The sequence below is a fragment of the Colobus angolensis genome, unplaced genomic scaffold (assembly GCF_000951035.1).
Source record: "Colobus angolensis palliatus isolate OR3802 unplaced genomic scaffold, Cang.pa_1.0 Scaffold7, whole genome shotgun sequence".
NCBI lineage: Eukaryota > Metazoa > Chordata > Mammalia > Primates > Cercopithecidae > Colobus > Colobus angolensis.
The window spans coordinates 15,253,695-15,276,880 of NW_012120709.1; the positions used below are offsets into that span (position 1 = coordinate 15,253,695).

Below are 23,186 nucleotides of genomic sequence, written 5' to 3' on the forward strand. Positions count from 1 at the left end.
GGCCACTGCGCTCCAGCCTGGGCGACAGAGCGAGACTCCATCTCAAAAAAAAAAAAAAAAAGAAAGGCCTTCCCTATATTTCTAAAATTGTTACCTTCTGCCCAGTTACTCCCTAGTGCCTTACTGTTGTCTCTAACACTTAAAAACTCCTTGACATATGTGCATATTTGTCTGTCTCCTCACTAGAATGCAAACTCTACTGTACCCCAGGTGTCTAGAATGGTACTTAGAGTAGAGTAGATAGCCAGTGTTCGTTGAATAAATGACCGAGCTTCCTTTATTCTTTGTAGTTCGTATTTTATCCCTCCTAATCCTACAAGGAATTTGAAGTAGCTTATAAAGTGCTTTAAAATGTTTTAAAATAGAAAACAGCAGGGCATGTAAAGTACAGATAGAATAGGAATGACTGGTGGGAAACTTAATATGCAGCTCATACAAGATTTTACATAGTTCTTAAATGTGGATCAGGCATTTGCCTCTGAAGTCTTGACTGCGAAAACAAAAAGAACATCTTGTCTATAAGGAGACAACATTCTGCTACTTTGGAGAGGCACAGATTTTCTTATTTCAACAACTGTCCTGTGAAACGCAAAATAGTGAATTTTATACAGCAGTGTTTTAATACCTGTCTTTAAAGTAAACCGAAGGAGGACGCCACGATGTAGCTCAGGGAAAAGCAACTCTGGAAACTGATTAGATATTCACACACATTCCTATTTCCTCCTGTCAGTGTCCCCTACCCTCACCAGTGGACATGCATGCTTCTGAGTAAGGTAGAGTTTATTTCAATACCATTATCAAGGTAAGGTCTTTTTCTAGTGACAGAACAGTGAGAGGCAGTTAATTAATTATTCCTAAAATGTGAGGCTCATTCCAAAGCAAGTTGAAAATTAACTATATAGCGTGCTTTAGTCAAATGAGGCTTCCTGGAGGTTCTCAAATAGCTGACCACAGTAACTATTGTGACCAAGCTCTTATTTGGTAGTTTGTGGTCTTTATTAGGAAGTTTTGACATTTAACCTCTTAGGTTTGGAATGAGGCAAATTATGAGTGAGTTTCATAATGTAACTCCAGGAATCTTAATAGAATAGTAGAGTATTAATTGCATTTTAATAGAAAATTGTAGTCAACCTGTTTACTTCCTTTGATTAAAGTTGAATGTATTCAAAATTAGTTGAGGAAAATCGTTTATTAGGATCATCATTAAGTTATTTAATGTTTCATTTATTAGTGAGTCAGCTGAATCCTTTAAATTATTGTATGGTGCAAATAACCAAAGTGCTTGGAGAAGAAACAGTGTAGAATATGCTATGAACAGTACTGGTTAGGAATAGCATACTAACTTGGAAATGACCACACTGAATGCCAAAGATTGATTTTATGTTCCAGTATGCCCCTTTTTGGGGGACTCATCACTTGTAGTTTTGTGTCTCAGACATTCTTTTGGTGTACTAGAGAATATATTTGGGAGATGGATGGCAATTATTTTGCATCTTGTTAGTATCTGTTTAAGAAATTCTCAAAGTTTACCATTGTTGGTGTAATTATTCTATTTTCCCAATTTAAAGTTGATGGTTCTGGGGTTCTGTTGGTGGGGAGAGTGACTTGGCAGTATGGTGCGATGTTTTTGCAACACATGAGAGGAGATTGTTTTCATAGAGTTTTTGCTCTTCCTTGTTCCTTCCTTTCTTGTGACTTTGTTTTCACATTGTCTCTTTTTAATAACTATACCTGTCTTAGCTCTGTACAGCTGTCCTTTTCCATGTCTGTTTTGTTCTATACATGCTATCTTTTGGCCCATAGTTATCACTGAAGCTTGTCACAGAACTCGTATTACCTTTCCTTTTTCCCCTAGCTCTACTTGTAATTACTATTGTCTTATTCCTAGAGTAACAGAAGAAAATGCAATTTGTCTTTGCTTTCAGTACCAGCATAGCCCTCTTGAGGGTCATATTAGAACTTGAAGAAAACATTTAGATTGGCATTTTGACCACTATAAATTGCCTGTTTCATTTGGAAATGACACATTTTTTCAAAAAAGTAAAAACAATAGTTTTCCATTGATACAATTATTTTAAAAAATATACAAGAAGAATAGGAATAGGTGTCCCAGTACAACATGTTTTATTTAGTGAATTTTCTGTCAAAGGGTTTGTTCAAGTAGAAACTGTACGCCTATTTCTGAGGGAGATTATAGGGTTCAACATTTAGGGAGTAGACTTAATCTTCCTACAGGCAGTGTTCTTAAAGTTTATTTCAGTCTGTGGAATTGTGGAGGCCTGAGAAGAGTACAGCTTCAAAGCTCAAGAAGATAAATTTTGAAGTTTGCTAAACCTGAGTTTAGAGCATGCTTCTGTCCTTTTTAGCTGAATAATCATTTCATCATCTGTAAAATGCAGGCAGTTCCTCAAAAGGGTGGTTGTGCTGAGTAAATGAAATATAAAACTTCTAGCATGGTGTTTGGCACATGGCATCTGTTATTAACTACTATTCACTAAACTCTGAAAGGTTTAGATTTGTCAGGTAGGTCCCGTCTGGATTGGCACTTGCCATCGGAGATCCGGAGAAATTTCACAATGGCATATGGCATGGATTAAGGAATACACTTTGAGAAAAGGGAATGTTTACAAAGCCAGGATCAAGTAGGGGAAGGAGGTGGTTTCCCTGTTTCCCTCTTATTCCACATAGGAGGTTCCCAGAGTTTTGCCAGTCTGCTAGACACAGCATAGATTTTCATTCCACTTGAGATATCCCTTCCCTTATTGTTCTCCCTTCTTTTAGAATAAGTGGCCTATCAAACGTATCAGTGTATAATCCTACAAACCAGACACTATAGTTGTGGATGCCTGCAGTCATCTGAGAAATTAAGCTGTCAGGCATGTGGAGACTTTGAGGTTCATGGAAAGTTGGGTGTGCCTTGCTGAGGGAGGAAGCCATGGTCCTGTCAGAAGTCAAGCGTGGTTGCAGCCTCTCTTGCTGGGAAACAGGATGATGGAGTGATTCCAGCTCATGGTCTAGGCTGCCCACAGTGACTCCCGGTGTTTTCAGACTGGTCTGCTTCTCACATCAGACTTTATTGCCTAGAGCCTGTGAATCAGTTTTCTCAACAAATAAATGTCAAGTTAAATGTGAAATATGCTTATTTTTATGCTATTTAAGCAAACTGATATCAGAATAGGTAACAGTAGAATGCATTTCAGAGTCTTTGAGTGTTATTCTCAAAGAAAATTGATCTTGATTAGCCCAAGCTCAACTTAGTTCCAGAAATAATTACTGATTTGTTTAAGCGTAGTGCATGTGCTTGCTCAAGGAATTACAAGATGAGTATGACAAAGCTCATTCCCTCAGGGAGTTGGGTGTTTCAGAGGGATGAAGTAAAAGAAGCTTTTAAAAACACGAGTGTAAGAAATATCATGAGAGGCCGGGCGCGGTGGCTCAAGCCTGTAATCCCAGCACTTTGGGAGGCCGAGACAGGCGGATCACGAGGTCAGGAGATCGAGACCATCCTGGCTAACACTGTGAAACCCCGTCTCTACTAAAAAATACAAAAAAAAAAAACAAAAAAAAAACTAGCCGGGCGAGGTGGCGGGCGCCTGTAGTCCCAGCTACTCGGGAGGCTGAGGCAGGAGAATGGCGTAAACCTGGGAGGCGGAGCTTGCAGTGAGCTGAGATCCGGCCACTGCACTCCAGCCTGGGCGACAGAGTGAGACTCCGTCTCAAAAAAAAAAAAAAAAAAAAAAAAAAAAATATCATGAGAAACATCAACAAAGGGCTGAGGATAGAAGGTGATAAGAAGTCTCAAATATCTCAAGATATTCAGCGGTGAATCCTCACATAAATTTGCTGTTAGGGGAAGAATTTCAAGCATATTGATAGTCTTAAATTTTCTTTTCTTTTCTTTCTTTTTCTTTTTTCTTTTTTTCCAAGACAGAATTCGCTCTGTCGCCCAGGCTGCAGTGCTGCAGTGCAGTGGTGCGATCTCGGCTCACTGCAAGCTCCGCCTCCCAGGTTCACGCCATTCTCCTGCCTCAGCCACCCGCGTAGCTGGGATTACAGTCACCCACCACCATACTTGGCTAATTTTTTGTATTTTTAGTAGAGGCGGGGTTTGCCGTATTAGCCAGGATGGTCTCGATCTCTTGAACTCGTGATCCGCTCGCCTCGGCCTCCCAGAGTGCTGGGGTCAGGCGTGAGCCGCCGTGCCTGGCCGATAGGTCTTAAATTTTCTAGTCTCTCTGGGATGGTAGGAAGGAGAATGATTTTTAAAACATTGATTATGCAGCATGGAGTTTGGGGACTAGTAAAAATTTTATTAAAATTATTATTTGTGGATTGATATATAGTTGTTTTTATTGGAGGTTGTATTTCTGAAAATACTGCATTTTAGTGTGACGATTTACTAACGAACAAGCAGGGACTCATTCTAAGGTAGAAGATAGAAAAAAACTAATAAGCAAAAATCTGCTAACAACTGTAAATGGCTGTCAAACTTTTTTTAATGATTAATGGCTAATGGGGACAGATGGAAATTGTAAAGTAGTGCAGAGCATTGAGGGATAGAGTATTTGTTTTTCTTTCCGTCATATGTTCTACTTTTGAGAGAGAAGAAATTAGAGGTCAGGTTTAGTCATTTCTATGGTCCTTTTACGAACAAAAGAAAACGCTTTTTAAAAAATGTGAGAAGTGTTAAATTATCTTTATTTGATATTACACATAAACCACACTAAAATGCCTTTCAATAAGTAAAAGGAATCATTTTAGATACAAAGAATCTAATTAGATTGGCATAGTTAAGGCCAAAAATATAAAGTAGACATTGCTACCTTATTTTCAACTCTTGGCTTTAAGAGGCAAATGAACATGAAACACAGATGAATCTTGCTTGATTCTGAGACAGTGTGAAGGAATTTCCCCAGTATTTCAATATATTCACATAACCGTTATATAAATCTAAATATAAAACCAATCTCTATTAAGTTTTAAGATGGCATTCATCTTTGTGAAAAGTTGAACATTACTAACGAAATCGAATCATAGAAGGGGTAGATATCATTAGAAGGGGTAGATAGTGTTAGCATTTACTGAATTGGAATTACTATTAAAATTCAAAAAACCAACATACTCATTTAACCACAAGCCAGTCTTAGTTTTAAATCAGGACTGCCGAACAAAATATTCTGTCATTGATTATCTGAATTCTGGTATGTGAGATCTATTAAATTATGGTACACATAAAAAAGTCATGAGACATTTATTTCTATTTTGTAATAAATAAGGCAGTGACCAATTATTACTCATTAGTAGTGTTTTTGAGATTAGTTATCAAGTCTGCCCTTTCTGCCTTCTTAATGCCGGCAGAGATAATTTTTGTTCCCGGGATGTTGTTCTTGGGAGTCTCCAAATAGTGCATCAGTGTATCCTTTCCCCAGGTGATGCCTTTGTTCTTATTGGTGTCTGTGTAAGAGAATCCAACAGCTTCACCTGTCTTCCACCTGAAGAGACTATGGAGATTAGGCCCAGTCTTGTGCTGGCCTCCCTTTTCCACCGTGTGGCCCTGGGCACACTTCTGAACAAAATCTTCTTGCCTTTCTCAACATCACCCATATTTAATTCTCTTCCATCACTAGCACTATGAAGTTTCCCTCTGTGAAGCGGGATGTCCCACTGTCTTGAAAATTACACTTTTAAAAATGAATTCCTTCAAGGATTCTTTTCATTTTAAAGAGAACATTTGCTGTCAATCCACTCTTCTTATTTTATGAGGTCTCTCAGTATTGCTTAGGAAAACTGTGATTCACAGAGGAAGGTCTAGCTCTAAGGTGTTTCCGTTGGAGATACTGTTATATATTGCTTCTCGGCCATTTGGCTAAGATGAAATATAAGATATTCTTATATACAGTGTCAGGGTAGGAGCACAGACTAGGTTTTTGAAGGGTTTGGGGTTCTAGCCCTGACTTTGCTGATACTGTCTATGTGATCTTGAAATTCTGTCTTGACTTTCCAGGGACTGGGAGTGGGTAGGTGGTGTTTCTCTAGGTGATCCTGGAGGGTCCTTTTACCCTTCCAAGTTCCGTAATGATTCCAATATATATATTTTTTAATCACCACTATGTGGCTTTGCACACCACAGTTTTACAAATGGTATATGTAAGAATATCCAATTTTGAATAATATTGGACATCATCCTGGCACTTTTTTGTTGAAACGTAGTACACATAGGCTAGCCTTTGACTTTTCACTTGGTCCTTTCTGCTTAGCTAATATTTGTATACAATACAAGGTAGAGCTTTGAAACTTTACTGCACATGGTTTGCACATGGTAGTTGTGAACATAGCTTGGCTGTGGCAGTGATGCTTGTTTCACTTTCTGTTAACATACAGCCCATGTGTGTATTGGGATTTAATAACACAAGTCATTATAGAAAAATGTCAGACGTAACAGTGATGATCTCCTTTTGGGCGGCCAAGAGGACAGCTTTAACATCTCTTAAATGTCTTAAAATACTGTGTTAAAAATGGTACCAACAAATGGCAACCAGGTACCAAACCCAATTTGAATTTAGCATCTATCTTTCTTCCATTATTGTAGTTCTTTGTGAAGGCTTTAAATCATAGAGAGATTCTCTATGATTTGGCTAACAGGGTTATAGATAGTATAGATGCACATGCATGTGTGTGTTTTTGTATACTTGTAAAAATTGGTGGTTCACTGAATAGCTAGTGTTATATGGCATTTGTTTGTTTAGACTTTAATGATGAATGAATTTACAGAAACTCTGCTTTAAGCCACACTAGCCAGACTGTCAAGTAGTATGCTTTTCTTATAGGTGTTGGAGCCAATTGTGGAATTCTCAGTCAAATGTACAGTGAAACATCTTGAATGTTATTTTGATGCTCTCCCATTTTGTTCAAACAAATTCTAATTAAATTAGCTACTGGCACATTCTTGCTGAGTCTCTGGTATCACTTGGAAGGAAGGTGGTAGAAGTGTAGATAGCTGAGACACTCCCCTAAGAGAAGTATATCATAGTGTCATATTGTTTGAAATAGTTTCAAGATTTCTGTCCCAGGACTCTTTTTTGAAATAGGGTCTTGCTCAGTGTCCCAGGCTGGAGTGCAGTGGTGCAACTTGGTTCACTGCAACCTCTGCCTGCCAGGTTCAAGTGATTCTCCTGCCTCAGCCTCCCCAGTAGCTGGGATTGCAGGTGCTCACCACCATGCATGGCTAATTTTTGTGTTTTTAGTAGAGATGAGGTTTCACTATGTTGGCCAGGCTGGTCTCGAACTCCTGACCTCAAGTGATCCACCCGCCTTGGCCTTGCAAAGTGCTGGGATTGCAGGCATGAGCCACCGCACCTGTCCTGTCCTGGGACTTTTAACTTAGTTCATTATTGCCTTGTTGCCTCCCCTATGTGGTCAGTTTCCTTTAACCCTGTTAGCCAAATGACCATGTGACACAAGTTACCTTTCCTTTTAATGTTACTGCTTTTTATTTTTTATTTTTATTTTTATTTATTTATTTATTTATTTTTGAGACGGAGTCTCGCTCTGTCGCCCAGGCTGGAGTGCAGTGGCCAGATCTTGGCTCACTGCAAGCTCCGCCTCCCAGGTTCACTCCATTCTCCTGCCTCAGCCTCCCCAGAAGCTGGGACTACAGACGCCCGCCACCTCGCCCGGCTAGTTTTTTTATATTTTTTAGTAGAGACGGGGTTTCACCGGGTTAGCCAGGATGGTCTCGATCTCCCGACCTTGTGATCCGCCCGTCTTGGCCTCCCAGAGTGCTGGGATTACAGGCTTGAGCCATCACGCCCGGCCCTTTTATTTTTATTTTTATTTTTTGCTATGTAGCTTATAAAATTTCTGAGTTCTAGAAGAATTCCAAAAGCTGTGAGAGATGAGACATTTATATAGCCAATTTGGACACAAGTTAAAAATGAAATCAATACTGTCGTTCTAGAAATCTAAAAAGGGGAAAAATGTAGCAGGCACCGTTTCTCTAAATTGCTTCCAGCTGCTTGCTTCCTAATATGGAAATATTTATTAAAAGTGGCAGATTAAAAATTGGATTCCTACAGCAAAATATGAGTGGTTTCATAATTTTGTTAAACAGCAGGAAATATCTGAGATTTTTGTCACTATAATGGCTTTGTTTTTTTCCGAAGGTCATGGTGTACAGCAGATATACATATTTCCCAGCCAGCAAAACAACGGTAAATGGCCTGAACAATTTAAACAAACCAAAGAAAATGTCCTAAGGTAGTAAATAGGAAATTATGGGATTTTCCCTTAAATATTGTAACACTATAAATGTTCAAAGAGGTAGAAGGAATCATTTAAGACAATAAATAAATGAACATGATCATAAACCTTGGCTGGGAATGAGACTTAGTTGGGAATGAGCCTTAAGTAAGGAAAATGGCATGAAAGGAAAGTCAGATAGGGCTTGGGTCAAGAACAGAAATTCACATGTTATTTAGACTAATTGCAGGCACAGTGAAAAATTTAAATAATTATTAGGCCAAAATGCTATAAAGAGGTGTTTTAAAATTAAGAAACTTATGTTAATTCTAACAAGAAATTGAGGAAAGGAAGACAGATATGTTGTAGGCATTGCAATGAGGGTTTGGGGGAATGTATATCTGGAAAATGAGAGAAACAGTGGAGGGGAATAGAAACTGTATAGGGGATATATTTGAAAGTTTTTTTCCTTAAGATATTAGTTAAGGAGACAGGTACACATGCTCGGGAAGAGTTTGTTAGGTTAAAAAGCAGTTTCTGGAAAAGTATTCCAAGTTAAACCTGAAGGAGGCACCAGAAATCCTGAAGGAGGAATGTAGCAATCAAAAAACATTGTATAGAATGTTCATATTGGCAGTATCAATAGAGATTTTGCCGTATGGTCCTCCTTAACCAGAAGGAAGTTTGAACAAAACTGAGATCACTGCATATCTATGTAGTATTGGTCTGGGGTGGGGAGGAAACAAGCAAGACATAATCATCTGTTCTCATTCATGTTCACCTGTTAGGATCACTTAAAAATGAATCATGGATATTTCATAGTAAATAGTTGTCATTGTTGCTCAATATATCTTTGTATTCATTAACGATTTTCATCACATTGTGGATTAGAATTGCAATTTATACACCACAAGGAAAATAGTAGTGCATGACCTTAGTAATCATGCAGAAAAAAGATTAACATTTACTGGTACTTTGTCTTAATATAATCAGGACCAATCAAGCCTTGACAAATGAGTAACTTTGATAGGAAATATAGGCAGTTATCTGTAGGACTTTGGAGTAAATATGAATTATCTATAGGATATACACATTTGGAAGCGTTTCTAAATGATTTTCTAGATATAATTCATGATGTGTCAAGATAAAGAGTCAAGTATTTCATAAAAATTAATTTCATAATAGCTGTGATTCTTATCAGAAGAGAATTAGGGTTGGGGTCTTATAGTTTGAAATAGTATATATAGTATTTAAAAAGGTTTTTGGATGTGAAAACAAGTATTTTTAAAACTAATCAAGCTATGTATAAAGTCTGAAAATCTTTTTTTTAATTGGTACATTTATTAAAAACATAGGTGAATGGTCCTGTGCTTAAATGTCATTGTGGTTGTGTGCTGACTTTCATACAGTGTAACTAAGGGACTGTTCACAAATACACTGTAGATAGAAGTACAAGGGTAAACAGACATAGCTGTCATAGAGACATAGTTCCCTTTTAATTAATACTTGCCAGAAAATGGAGCTTGACATTGTTTACTATTTATACTAACATTCACAAAAGGCTGAATATCACAGGCCTAAGGGCATACCATGACCGTGAGACATCTTTTCGTACTTCCCAAATAGTTTTATGTTTTAGCTATGGACCTCAGTTATGAGAGCCAAACTTGTTCTTAATAAGTAGAATTTTTATGTCCATTCAGTCGAAGAGTCCCTTACACGTTTCTGGGCCTCTTTATTTGCAGATAGGAGTAGAAACTGTAACCAAGTTCTTCATATCTGGCAGTCACATGTGACGCCCAATTTTCTTATGCTGCCCAATTTCTTTAAGATAAAAGCGGTGACTTGCAGCAGGGCCGCACAGATGAGGAAGCTCTGTATGGAGGAGATCACATCCACACGCATTCCATTTTGTGTCCTCTGGGTCCAGCCTCATTGAGAGGCCCTTGATCCGGAACACTCAAGTTCTAACTCATTGGCTTTCAGCTGCCATGCTCTGCTCTCTGAAAATCTTTCATAGTGGGTCATGGATTTAAAGTTGAAAAAAGCTATGGGAGTTTCTCAAATTAGCAATTCTCAAACATTCTTAAATTGATAGAAATTTGAAAGGCAAATATTGAGTCAAATTATGATGCTACAGTCTTCTAAGGCAGGTTGAACAGAAATGAAACTATGCATTGTAGAATATGAACAGAGTCAAATACTTTGAAGTTATATAACCTTGAACAAATTGCTGAATTAAGCTTTAGTTTTCTAATTAAAAATTTGTAGGAACAAGATTTGACTCACAGTTGTTCTGAACAGTAAATGAAGTAGTCCATATGTAGTTTATTCACTAATTCTTATTTCAATCATTATTGAATATTTCCTATATGCTGGCCTATCTGTGACACATTGGGGATACAAATAGAATAAAAATGGTCTTAACCCTCATGGGAATTACAATCTATTAGGAAAAAGCACAGAAGTAAACAAGTGATTCCAACAGGGCTTACTATAATGGGGGTGAGAGTGAACGCAGAGAGTCTGTGTAACAGGCTAATGCAGTAGCCGTTCACTCAAGAAATTCCAGTAACAGTTGGGTGGTGGAGGCAGATCTGATTTTCATTTTTCTCTTGATTTCCACATTCTCAAACTTATGCATATGGTCAAGGTTTACTATAGTTGTGCCTTCTATTAAATCTTAAAACATAAGATTGGTAAATATGGATTTTGTTAGAAGAAAAATCCTATGAGATTTCTTAAACCATTATAAATTATTTCCACAATTCATAATTTATAAGTATTCTTGTTTCATATAATTTTAGTTGATTTCTATTGTGGGCCTTTAATCCTCCTTGTGTCTAGCAAAGGAGCGACAGTTTGATTTACTCTTTACTGATTTGGATGCCCTTTATTTCTTTCTCTCGTCTCATTGCTCTGGCTAAGACTTCCAGTACTATCTTGAACAGAAGTGGTGAAAGTGGACGTCCTTATCTTGTTCCAATCCTCAGGGGGAATGCTTTCAACTTTCCTTGCTACCTTTTCCTTGCATTGCCCACCCAGCTCCCCATCCTCCAGCTGAAATTTCTTCTCCTTTAGTGTTGTGTAATTTTAGGACTGTTGCTATAGCAGGTATGTTTGTCTTAGCAAATTAATATTTGTGTAGGAATTCTGAAGAGACAAACTTCGTTTCTGTAATAACATTTTAAGTTGCTCTATTTTCATCGGCTCTTAAATTTTAAAATTTCATTTTTATTTGTGGTAGAAGACACATAACATAAAGTTTACTATTTTAACCATTTTAAAATGTGCAATTCAGTTGTGTTAAGTATATTCACATTGATGTACAACCAATCTCCAGAACTTTTCATTTTTCAGATCCGAAACTCTGTACCTGTTAGGTGGGTCTTAATTTTAAGACTGCAGTTCTTGCAAAAATTTCACAAACATAATACATTTGCTACTTACTGGTGGTGGTATTATTATTATTTGTTTTTAATTTTTTTTATTTCAATAGGTTTTTGGTGAATAGGTGGTGTTTGTTTACATGAATAGGTTCTTTAGTGGTGCTCTCTGAGAATTTGGTATACCCATCACTGAGCAGTGTACACTGGAACCGATGTGTAGTCTTGTCCCTTGCCACCCCCAACCCTATCCCCCGAGTCTCCAAAGTCCAATGTATCATTCTTAGGCCTTTGTGTCCTTATAATTTAGCTCCCATATATAAGTGAGAACATTTGATGTTTGGTTTTCCATTACAGAGTTACTTTACTTAGAATAACAGTCTCCAATTCCATCCAGGTTGCTGTGAATGCCATTATTTCATTCCTTTTTATGGCTGAATAGTACTGCATTGCTTTATCCATATTTCCTTTTTTTTGTTGTGGTTTTTTGAGACAGAAAAAATGTTTTTCATTTTTCAGCTCTGAAACTGTGTACCTGTTAGATGGGTCTTAATTTTAAGACTACAGTTTAATTTTAAGACTGTAGCTCCATCGCCCAGGCTGGAGTGCAGTGGTGTGATCCTGTCTCACTGCAACCTCCGCCTCTGGGTTTAAGCAATTCTCTTGTCTCAGCCTCCTGAGTAGCTGGGACTACAGGTGCCTGTCACCATGCCTGTCTAATTTTTGTATTTTTAGTAGAGACGAGGTTTCACATTGTTGGTCAGGCTGGTCTTGAACTCCCGACATCAGGTGATCCACCTGCCTTGGCCTCCCAAAGTACTGGGATTACAGGCGTGAGCCACTGTGCCTGGCCTATCCACATTTCTTTATCCACTCATTGATTGGTGGGCATTTGGGTTGATTCCATGTTTTTGCAATTGCAAATTGTGCTGCTATAAGCATGTGTGTGCAAGTATCTTTTTCGTGTAATGACTTCTTTTCCTCAGGGTAGATACCTAGTAGTGAGACTGCTGGATCAAATCGTCTGGATAAAAAGTACATCAAATGGATCTACTTTTAGTTCTTTAAGGAATCTCCACACTGTTTTCTGTAGTGGTTGTACTAGTTTACATTCCCACCAGCCCTGTAAAAGTGTTCCCTTTTCACTGCATCCATGCCAACGTCTATTAGTTTTTATTTTTTGATTATGGCCATTGTTGCAGGAGTGAGGTGGTATTGCATTGTGGTTTTGATTTGGATTTCTGTGATAGTTAGTGATGCTGAGCATTTTTCCACATGCTTGTTGGCCATTTGTGTATCTTCTTTTGAGAATTAGCTATTGATGTCCTTAACTTTTTGATGGGATTTTTTTTTCTCGCTGATTTGTTTGAGTTCCTTGTAGATTCTGGATATTAGTCTTTGTCAGATATATAGATTGTGAAGATTTTCTTCCACTCTGTGGGTTGTCTCTTAACTCTGCTGATTTCTTTTGCTGTGCAGAAGCTTTTTAGTGTAATTAAGTCCCATCTATTTATCTTTGTTTTTGTTGCATTTGCTTTTGTTGGTCATAAAGTCTTTGCCTAAGCCAAGTCTAGAAGGGTTTTTCTGATGTTTTAGAATCTTTATGGTTTCAGGTCTTAGGAGGCTGAGACAAGAGAATTGCTTAAACCCAGAGGCAGAGGTTGCAGTGAGACAGGATCACACTTTTCAAGTCTTTGATCCATCTTGAGTTGATTTTTGTATAAGGTGACATATGAGGATTCAGTTTCATTCTCTTACATGTGGCTTGCCAGTTTTACCAGCACCATTTGTCGAGTAGGGTGTGCTTTCCTCACTTTATGTTTGTTATCTTTGTAAGTACTTGGCTTTATTTCTGGGTTCTCTATTCTGTTTAATTGGTCTATGTGCCTGTTTTTATACCAGTGCCATGCTGTTTTGGTGAATATGGCCTTATAGTATAGTTTGAAGTTGAATAGTGTGATGCCCCCAGACCTGTTCTTTTTGCTTAGTCTTGCTCTGGCCACACAGGCTCTTTTATGGTTCCATATTAATTTTAGGATTTTTTTTTCTAGCTCCATGAATAATTATTTTGATGGGAATTGCATTGAATTTGTAGATTGTTTTTGACAGTATGGTTGTTTTCAAAATATTGATTCTATCCATTTATGAGCATGGGATATGTTTCCATTTGTTTATGTCATCTGATTTCTTTCAGCAGCAGTGTTTTGTAGTTTTCCTTGTGGTTTTTCACATCCTTGGTTAGGTATATTTCTAAGTATTTTATTTTATGTTTTTGCAGCTATTGTGAAAGAGGTTGAGTTCTTGATTTAATTCTCGGCTTGGTCGCTGTTGGTGTATAGCAGTGCTACCGATTTGTGGACTTTAATTTTGTATCCTGAAAATTTGCTGAATTCATTTGCCAGTTCTGGGAGCTTTTTGGATGAGTCTTTAGGGTTTTCTAGGTATACAGTCATATCATCAGCAAACAGCGACAGTTTAATTTACTCTTTACTGATTTGAATGCTCTTTATTTCTTTCTCTTATCTCATTGCTCTGGCTAAGACTTCCAGTACTACGTTGAATAGAAGTGGTGAAAGTGGACATCCTTGTCTTGTTCCAGTTCTCAGGGGGAATACTTTCAAGTTTCTCTGTTTAGTATTAATGTTGGCTGTGGATTTGTTATAGACGGCTTTTATTATGTTAAGGTATGTCCCTTCTATGCTGGCTTTGCTGAGGGTTTTAATCATAAAGGGATGATGGATTTTGTCAAATGCTTTTTCTGCATCTATTGACATAATCATGTGATTTTTGTTTTTGATTCTGTTTATAGTTTATTAAGAAAAGATTGTGTAGATGGCTTTAAAACAAAATATCAAATAGTATGTTCTTAATTTATACCATAAAGTTAGAGAATATTTGAATTACTGTAATTCATTTGATTTAGGATGACTGAGGCATTATGCTTTGATAGCAGGTGGGCTTGCTTTTTCTTTTTTAAATCATAAACAAGTTCTGTTACAGTTTGGTTATTTAGCCAATAGAAATGTGTATATTTAAATATGTTTGGACTTTTGGGAAACAGTGTTTATCAATCTTAAATGCTCTTATCGGGACGGGCGTGGTGGCTCAGGCCTATAATCCCAGCACTTTGGGATGCCGAGGTGGGCGGATCACGAGGTCAAGAGATTGAGACCATCCTGGCCAACATGGTGAAACCCTATCTCTACAAAAAATACAAAAATTAGCTGGGTGTGGTGGCATGCGCCTGTAGTCCCAGCTACTCGTGAGGCTGAGGCAGGAGAATCGCTTGAACCTGGGAAGTGGAGGTTGCAGTGAGCTGAGATCGTGCCACTGCACCCCAGCCTGGCGTCAGAGTGAGACTCTGTCTCAAAAAAAAAAAAGAAAAAGAAAAAGAAATGCTCTTATCTTTCATAGGAGTGGCTTCAGCTATAATAGGTAATCTTAAAGGTCTCCTCCAGTGTTGACTGTTCTTTATTTTATTGGTTTACTTCACTGTTAGATATAATGGTTTTCATTATAAATTATTAGTTGGCCCAAATGGGAGCGACTTTAAGAAAACATAAAAATTTCATTTCTTTGTACTGTCTTTAATTCTAACTTTTATTTTCCTGTGATTTTTGCTTTTCATTTAAAATACCATTTTTTAACAATAGTTTTATTTTCTTTTGTAGGATATGTACTAGTAATGCTTGTATTAAAGTAGCTTTTTTTCATTGATTATATTTTGAATTTTCTTGTAGCCAGTGTTAGCTAACATGGTCCTTATGATGAGAACCATTATTGGTTTTGTGACTGGTGGTGGCGGCAGCAGTTCTTTTATCTTCCAGATTATTTCTAGTAACTTTCTACACTTATCACAGGACATTGAGAGTAACTATCAATTTTGTATTTTATGATACTTTCCTTTTAGCTGTTTAAAGTCTAGCATACATGTTGTAGAAGAGGTGCAAATAGAAATGAAAGTCATATTTTGATGTTTTACATATTGTCAGCTAATGTTTCACTGTACTTCTTTGGGCTGCTATAAATTTCATTCTTGTACCGATAATACAAAATCTTGTCAAAAAATATAACTCCTACCTAACAGTAGATATATTTTATATTTTTGTTAATGAATAGAAGTATAAAAAGTATTAACACTTTATTTCTTGTCCAAGAGCCATTTTTTAAAATTCTAAAAAAGTAAAATCTGCATTTTAAGAAGTTAAATTTATTTTTAAAAATTCTTCTAGTTGGAAAATTATAAAGTTTAGTATACACCCAGAAAACATTTACTAAAATAGATTATGTAAAAAATTAAAAACTTCACCTTCACAAAAACCAAATCATAGCAAAATAACAAAATTACCTTGTATGGCAAAAGTCTAAATATAAATGATGGGATGTGGAAAACTACTGAAGCATTGTTAACGAATGAAGAGATTTCACAACTTGATAAATTAAATGCCAGAAATTCATTAGAAATACTGGCAGATAATACAAATGGTGCACAGAAAAATAATGTCCTTGAAAAGATGTTCTGTCATACGTAAAATAATACAACTGCAACTTAAAACTTCCCCGAGGTACTCTGTTTCACCTAGTTGACTGGCAACATAAAGCCTAATAATATACTTAGCTGCAGATGCGGTAGATCAATTCCTTATAAATTTTTGGTGGGAATGTAAGTTTGTATAACTTTGGGAGGGTTATTGGGAGATGTATTTCAGAATTTAACTATACATACTCTTTGAGCACTTTCACTTTTAGAAACTTAATCTGGATATATAAAAGCACATGTGTATGAATAGATATAATCAATGCTTTTAATTGCGGGAGGTAATTCTTTAGTAACTTCATGTTTTTCCTTTGTACTTGAATGTGAGTGGAATCTCTCTGGAAGGATACAGAAGCTGCTAACAGCACTTGATCCTTAGGAGAGAAACTGAGGTTGCTGAAGAGGACATGAAAAACAACCTTTTAACTTAAGTACAATTTACAGAATACATGTGCATGTATTACCTGCTAAAGTTAATATTAAAAAGAATGCCGTGGAACTAAGACTGTCTTGTCAGCCATGTGTAAAATACACCATCAGTGGACAGCACAGGTGTTTAGAACATCACTGATGTGCTGGCGGTGCCACAGTGCGTTAGTATTTGCCACTCAATTCAAACATCTCTCCCTTGAAAGGAAGTTCCTTGACCTGCTTTCGTCATCCCTGACTACCTAGGGTGGTCATATTGATTTATTCCATATATTTTTTCTAAGATCTTACATTTGTAATTAATGTTTTGTTCTAGTTGTTTAATATCTTTTTCCATAGATAGAGTTGGGCTCCGTGAAGGCTGGGAGTCCACCCTTCTTGCACTGCTGCATCCTCACTATGTACTATGATGCCTTGGACGGCGTTGACATTCATAGCATCTTTGAATGAGTCTTCACTCATTCTAGAGTATCAGAGCGAAGCCAGAGCTTAACAGGAAAATATGATAAACAAGCCTCTTCTCACCCATGTGGGCATTTCTGTTCCTTCTTCCAGTGACTTCCCTAAAACAAATTAAAAGTTTTACTTTTTCAAGGGGGCAGGACACAGAACTCTTTCAGAAACCAATGTAAACCATAGAAGGCAGAGATGCAAATGCTTCTACATTTTGTCATGTAATACTAGCTCTAATTTGAGGAGGATAATCCAAATCCTTAGACACAGGTTGTGTCTTGTCACTTTCTCATCAAAGCAGGTTATGCTATGACCTCCCCAACCCCCATCTCAGGGGGTCCGCTCACCATTCATTTAGCATAAGTAAGCAGTGGCTTTGAATTTTTAGTGTCTTGCTATAGTGGTTTTAGGTTGTAAGCTAGGTCCTAATCGGTATATCCTGTTAAGTGTTTCCTCCATCTCACCTCTGGACACAGCTTTTTTTTTTTTTTTTTTGAGACAAAGTCTTGCTCTGTCCCCAGGCTGGAGTGCAATGGCGTGATCTTAGCTCACTGCAGCGTCTGCCTCCTGGGTTCAAGTGATTCCCCTGCCTCAGCCTCCTGAGTAGCTGGGTTACAGGCGCCCGCCACTATGCTCAGCTAATTTTTGTATTTTTAGTATAGGTGGGGTTTCACCATGTTGGCCAGGCTGGTCTCGAACTCATGACCTCAGGTGATCCACTCGCCTCAACCTCCCAAAGTGCTGGGATTACAGGCATGAGCCACCATGCTCGGCGTGGACACAGTTTAATTGTCATCAGATATTTTACTGTGTTCCTATGGTAAATTACTATAATTGGAGGAGGAATGTTGGTTGCAAACAATGTATTGCAATCATTTTGCTTTCCAAGTATACATTTTCCTACTCTAAGAACTTAAGTTTGCAACTTCACGTTTTAAGATATGTATGAAATTTTGACTGGAAGATAGCTTTATTTATCTTATGCTCATGTATTACATTATGTAATTTTTAGTCCTTAAATATTATCAAATAGCACAGTTCTAGTAATAGAGAAAATGTAAATGTTATTGGTCTACTAGCCCTCCTATTCGTGTTTAAATTTTTAGGTTTTGGGAGGAGTTCTTAGTTAATAAGCCAAATAATGTTATTCCTGGACAGTGTTTTTAACGCTTCTCATTAGCTAATGAGTAATAAATGCACCCAGTTCTGAAAAGTGTATTGCCAGAATTGGATTGTTAATGTAAAGCAGTCATTTCCCTAATCATCTGTGTTTTTTGTATGTTCTCACACAGAAGAAAGAACCTTCTAAATCCAGCGTCAAGAAAAAAGTGACCAAAGTTGCAGAAGCAAAAAAAGTAATGAAGAGAAATTTTAAAGTGAATAAGAAGATAACATTTACTGATGAAGGGGAGGTAAGATTTTAGAAGTATTTCGTTTCTGAGGTACATTTGGAGTATTAGGAGAGATTGGCTCTCTTGCTTACTTACCATTCATTAATGATAGAGTAAGTGTTTCTCTACAGCATGCTGGGCTGTTCCTTTCACTGTTACTGTCGGCTGTACATCAGCTCTACTGCTGTGAACAAGGATGCCTTACTGGCAATGAACTGAGATACTTCTTGGTAATACTGACACAGAGTTGATTTTGAACTTTCAAATTATGTTTTTATTAAAGATAAGGTTTTCTCTTCATGGTATTGAACATTATGTTCTATGGAACAGACATGAGAATACTAATACAGCTACTTGCTACAGCTTCTTTTGCTTCACTCAGGCCTCTACTTTGCACTTCCTCAATTTTAAGTGCCGTACTTGCATATATCTTGCTGGGCTGGCTATGGGAGGGAATTCTCTGCTTTACAAAGTAACCTAAGACACAGAGGTGCCTTGTTTAATCTCAACTTTCCCTAAGCCATATTGTCAATACATACCCATAGTATAGGGAAGGGGTTACCACTCACAGATTACTCATGAAAGTTCATGCTATTACATAACTGTTGTCTTCATTTTAAAATGATGAAATAGATCCAGTATGTCAAGTGACTTACCTGAGGAGTGGTTATAGTAGGTAGGGTCTTTTGAATATCATCTCATGGCCTCATTCTCACCAGCCCAGGTTTTCCTGACTATCCTCATGTAGCACAGAGCACCTTACCTCCATCATAACCTCATTTCTCTCACCTTGCCTCACTTTTCTTCACAGCACTTACTTTATGACTTCAATCTGTATTTGACTATTGTCAGTTTCCACTCCATTTCTTCTTGCGAGGAAGGTATTTTGTTGATTTTGTTCACTAGCCTATCCCCAGCACCTAGAAAGATACCTAACATAATAAACCCTCAGAAAAATGTATTGATTGAATGAAACATCTATTTCAATAAAAGAACAGCTTATCATATTAACTAATATAGCACATTATATACTCATCGTCACTAACATAAAGACTGTTTAAGCAGCCTCTCCCCAATGGAGTATGTTTCCTTTTAATTTTGAAGTTAAAGTTTTGGATGTTATTTTGGGGTGTATAAATCACATGAAAAGTAACAAAATAGTGTGTCATTCAAAGGTGGTGGAAGTTGAAGAGGAAGCTTATCTAAATGACAGATAATGAGTCTTTATGGAATTACGAAAAAGAGGTCAGCACCTGAGAAACAGACTAAACTAGAATAGTCATATGACATCTGATGTTCACTGTAAAATGAGATGAGTACTGTTGGCGTAATGAGGTTCCTTAGTATGGTACTAAGTTTAACTGCACAAATTATGCCAATTAGCTACAAAACGAATGTAAATCCTCAACTATAAAATGTTTCAGTGTGTACTTAGTGCTAATAGGAGATGTTTGTGGATGTGAGCCATACTGAAACTTCTGACTTAACGCTCTGAAAGAAATGCCACTATTTTTTTTTTTTTTCTAGCCCATAGAAGGATAAACTTTTTGCCCTCTGATTGCAGTGGGGATGAGGAGCCAAGTATCATGATATTCATACTGTTACAACTGATCCCTCGCATTGCCTCTTTAGGGTCAGTGACTGCTAGCATGGCTGCTCAGTGATATTTATCAATCCCATTGGTTGCTAAAGGTTGAGACTCCATAGGAATCTCATCTTAAAGAATGGTTATGGTGGCCACAGAGGAGAGAGGAGACATTAAAACCTGCGATGTGTGTGCTTGCAGTTTCCATTTGCCGGCAGGTTAATTAGCAGTCTTTCAAAACAATGGCAGTTATTTAAATCTTTCTGGCAACTAATTATTAGATAAGAGTTATTTTTGTCTGAATTGTCTATAGAGTTTTGTGGTGTTAGACTTAGAAATTACTGAGTTAAATAAACCTCTGTTTTTCCAGAAGGGACACAGATATCCGGAGATTAATTTATTTAGCATTACGTAGTAATGAAAAAACCAGGATATTTAGCCAGGTCCCCTCATTCCCAGATCAGTGCCCCATCTTCTAGGTCACCTTGTTCCTTACCCTAAACTGTGTGTGTAAAATCATGTGGATTTGAGCAAGCCTGTGAAACCCAAACTGATGTTCTCCTTTTCAGTTAGTTATTTCAGTCATTATATGTAATGTCAGTTGATATGTGATTCATTGATCCATTTTGAGCACCTGTTTAATAAGTGCCGGATACTATGTTGGGCTCCAAGGATAAATGAACAAGACATACAACTGCCCTCAAGGAGATTAATTCTAGTGAGAGAAACAGGATAATAAAACAATGCGGTGCAATGAACTTTGTGTGAGAGTAACACACTGGGTGCCATGGAAGCCCAAAGGAGGTATAGCCTGAGTCCTACTCAGCCTGACTCCTGCTGTGTGCAGATAATTTTGAACTGAGTTGTGTGGAGAGTAGGATACTAAGAATGCTGTTTGGGAAGATGCTGGAGCATCACTATTCTGTGACTGTCTTCTCCAAATTATTTGGTGAAATTTTCTTTTAATCCTGTTCTCATTGGGTTTGGCAGTGTTACTTTACTCTGACTAGGGTGGTCTCTTCTGTGGCTTGAAGTTGGTTAAAAGATTTAAGAATACAGATTGTAAGGCAGAAAGTGGGTATCTGCACCTTTTCGGAATCATCAGACAAAATGAAGTGCTTTTCTGGGGTGTTCCCTACTTCTTGTTGACACTGACCTTTTTCCTGCCTGTAGTTGGTTCAGCAGTGGCCACAAATGCAGAAATCTGCCATCAAGGATGCTGAGGAAGATGATGACACCGGTGGTATCAACTTAGATAAAGCAAAGGAAAGACTTCAGGAAGAGGACAAATTTGACAAAGAAGAATATAGAAAGAAAATTAAGGCAAAGCATCGGGTAAGCTTTCCATCTTGAATTCATATGAGTGGAATTCATATGAGTCCCATGGTATGGATGTACTGAGGTTTGTTTCACCATTTAACCATTGGAAAAGATTGATGGTGTTTCCAGATTCAACTTAATAAATTTCTTTCCATATCAATTACTTGATAATATGTTAAATTTATTGTATTAAAACTGGAGACTTTGTAAAACTTCCATAAAAATTAGCATGTGCCCTTGTGGCCTTCAACTTGGCAGTTTTCTGTCATCCTTGATGTAGTGGTCACACGTGATATTGTTATTCTGTTATACTACTTCATTCCCTGGAAGTGAACATTTCACTAGATAAAAAAGTGAATTAATGAAATAAAGTAGATTTACATTTTTAAAGAACTTTTTTTAGCACCCTTTTGACACAGTGATTTCAGGGTAATGCAGTGAGAAACACCCGAGAAACACTGCTATAATATTAAATTTTGTATTAAGAACAAAATACCTTTGGATGTGGACATTGTTAAGTACATTCTGAGAAGGATTCTTAGAGCTTTTCACTCCTATTTGACCTTTCATGGACCAGTACAAACTTTTTTATAAAAATAGAACAGCAGTTCTCATTTCTTTATTTTAATATTTGATGTAGCTTCAGAGTAGCATTTGATGAAAAAGTAGATATTGGAGAAAGCTTTAGGGATGGAAAATGAATGTTGAGAAAAACATTCCAAAAATATGGAGAACAAATGAACCTGAAATATACTGGTTGCAATTGTTGGATATTTATGTTAATGAGAGAACTAAACATTTCTTGCATTGTTACTCTTAGTGCAGTACTTAAATTGAAATTTGACATTAGCAATTCGTTAAAATCTTTACTATTAAGAGTATCAGGAGCTTGTCATGTTTCAGCTTGCAGTCTACTTATTTATCCAGGGGACAACTGAGCAAGAATGTACTGTATTTCTAAGTTGTAGCCAGCAGTAAAAGAAATATGAAGGATTTACATAAAATAAAGTTCACCCCCTTCCCCTTCCTTGCCATCTCTTTTCTCCCATGTGGAAGTTATTACTATACCAGATCATTGAATATTGTCCCGGAAACCTTTAGAAAGTTAATTTCAAATTTGGCAGATTGTACTTGTCTTATACAGTGTTTGTTTGCTAGGCTCTGCCATAGGCTGTGAACATAGAATATTTAAAGTATCCGGGTGCTGCTGAGTGGGTGCAGTGGTTCACACCTGTAGTTCTGGCTACTTAAGAGGCTGAGGCAGAAGGATAACTTGAGCCCAGGAACTTGAGGCAGTAATGTGCTATAACTGCACCTGTGAATAGCCACTCATTAATAAAAGGCAATATAGCAAGACTCTGTCTCTTTAAAAAACAAAAACAAGAAAAAACTAACATATGTACATGGGTCCCTCCATCTTCAGGAAGATTATAATTAAGTCTTAGTTAACTGTGGATATGCTGTTACTTCACAAAAGCTGCTTACACATCTTTTTTTTTTTTTTTTTTTACATAAAATGTTTTAGAATGAATAATCACATGACTCAAAAATCAAGATAAAAAATTGCACATTAGCTGGGTGTGGTGGCTCACACCTGTAATCCTAGCACTTTGGGAGGCCAAGTTGGGTGGATCATGAGGTCGGGAGTTCAAGACCAACCTAACCAAGATAGTGAAACCCCGTCTACTAAAAATACAAAAATTAGCTGGGCATGGTGGCACACACCTTTAATCCCAGCTACTCAGGAGGCTGAGGCAGGAGAATTTCTTGAACCTGGGAGGTGGAGGTTGCAGTGAGCCAAGATCGTGCCACTGCACTTCAGCCTGGGCAACAGGAGTGAGATTCAT

General features: G+C 37.4%; 1 protein-coding gene across 1 annotated transcript in view; it reads left to right on the top strand.

The window, feature by feature from the left end:
• The window catches only part of DDX10 (DEAD (Asp-Glu-Ala-Asp) box polypeptide 10), a 285,003-nt gene that overhangs the window by 164,458 nt on the left and 97,359 nt on the right, over window positions 1–23,186 (top strand). Inside the window, exons 14-15 of the mRNA XM_011926680.1 lie at window positions 18,336–18,455; window positions 21,193–21,354. Of these exons, the coding sequence (XP_011782070.1) occupies window positions 18,336–18,455; window positions 21,193–21,354 (282 nt within the window). The remainder of the gene's footprint in view (window positions 1–18,335; window positions 18,456–21,192; window positions 21,355–23,186) is intronic.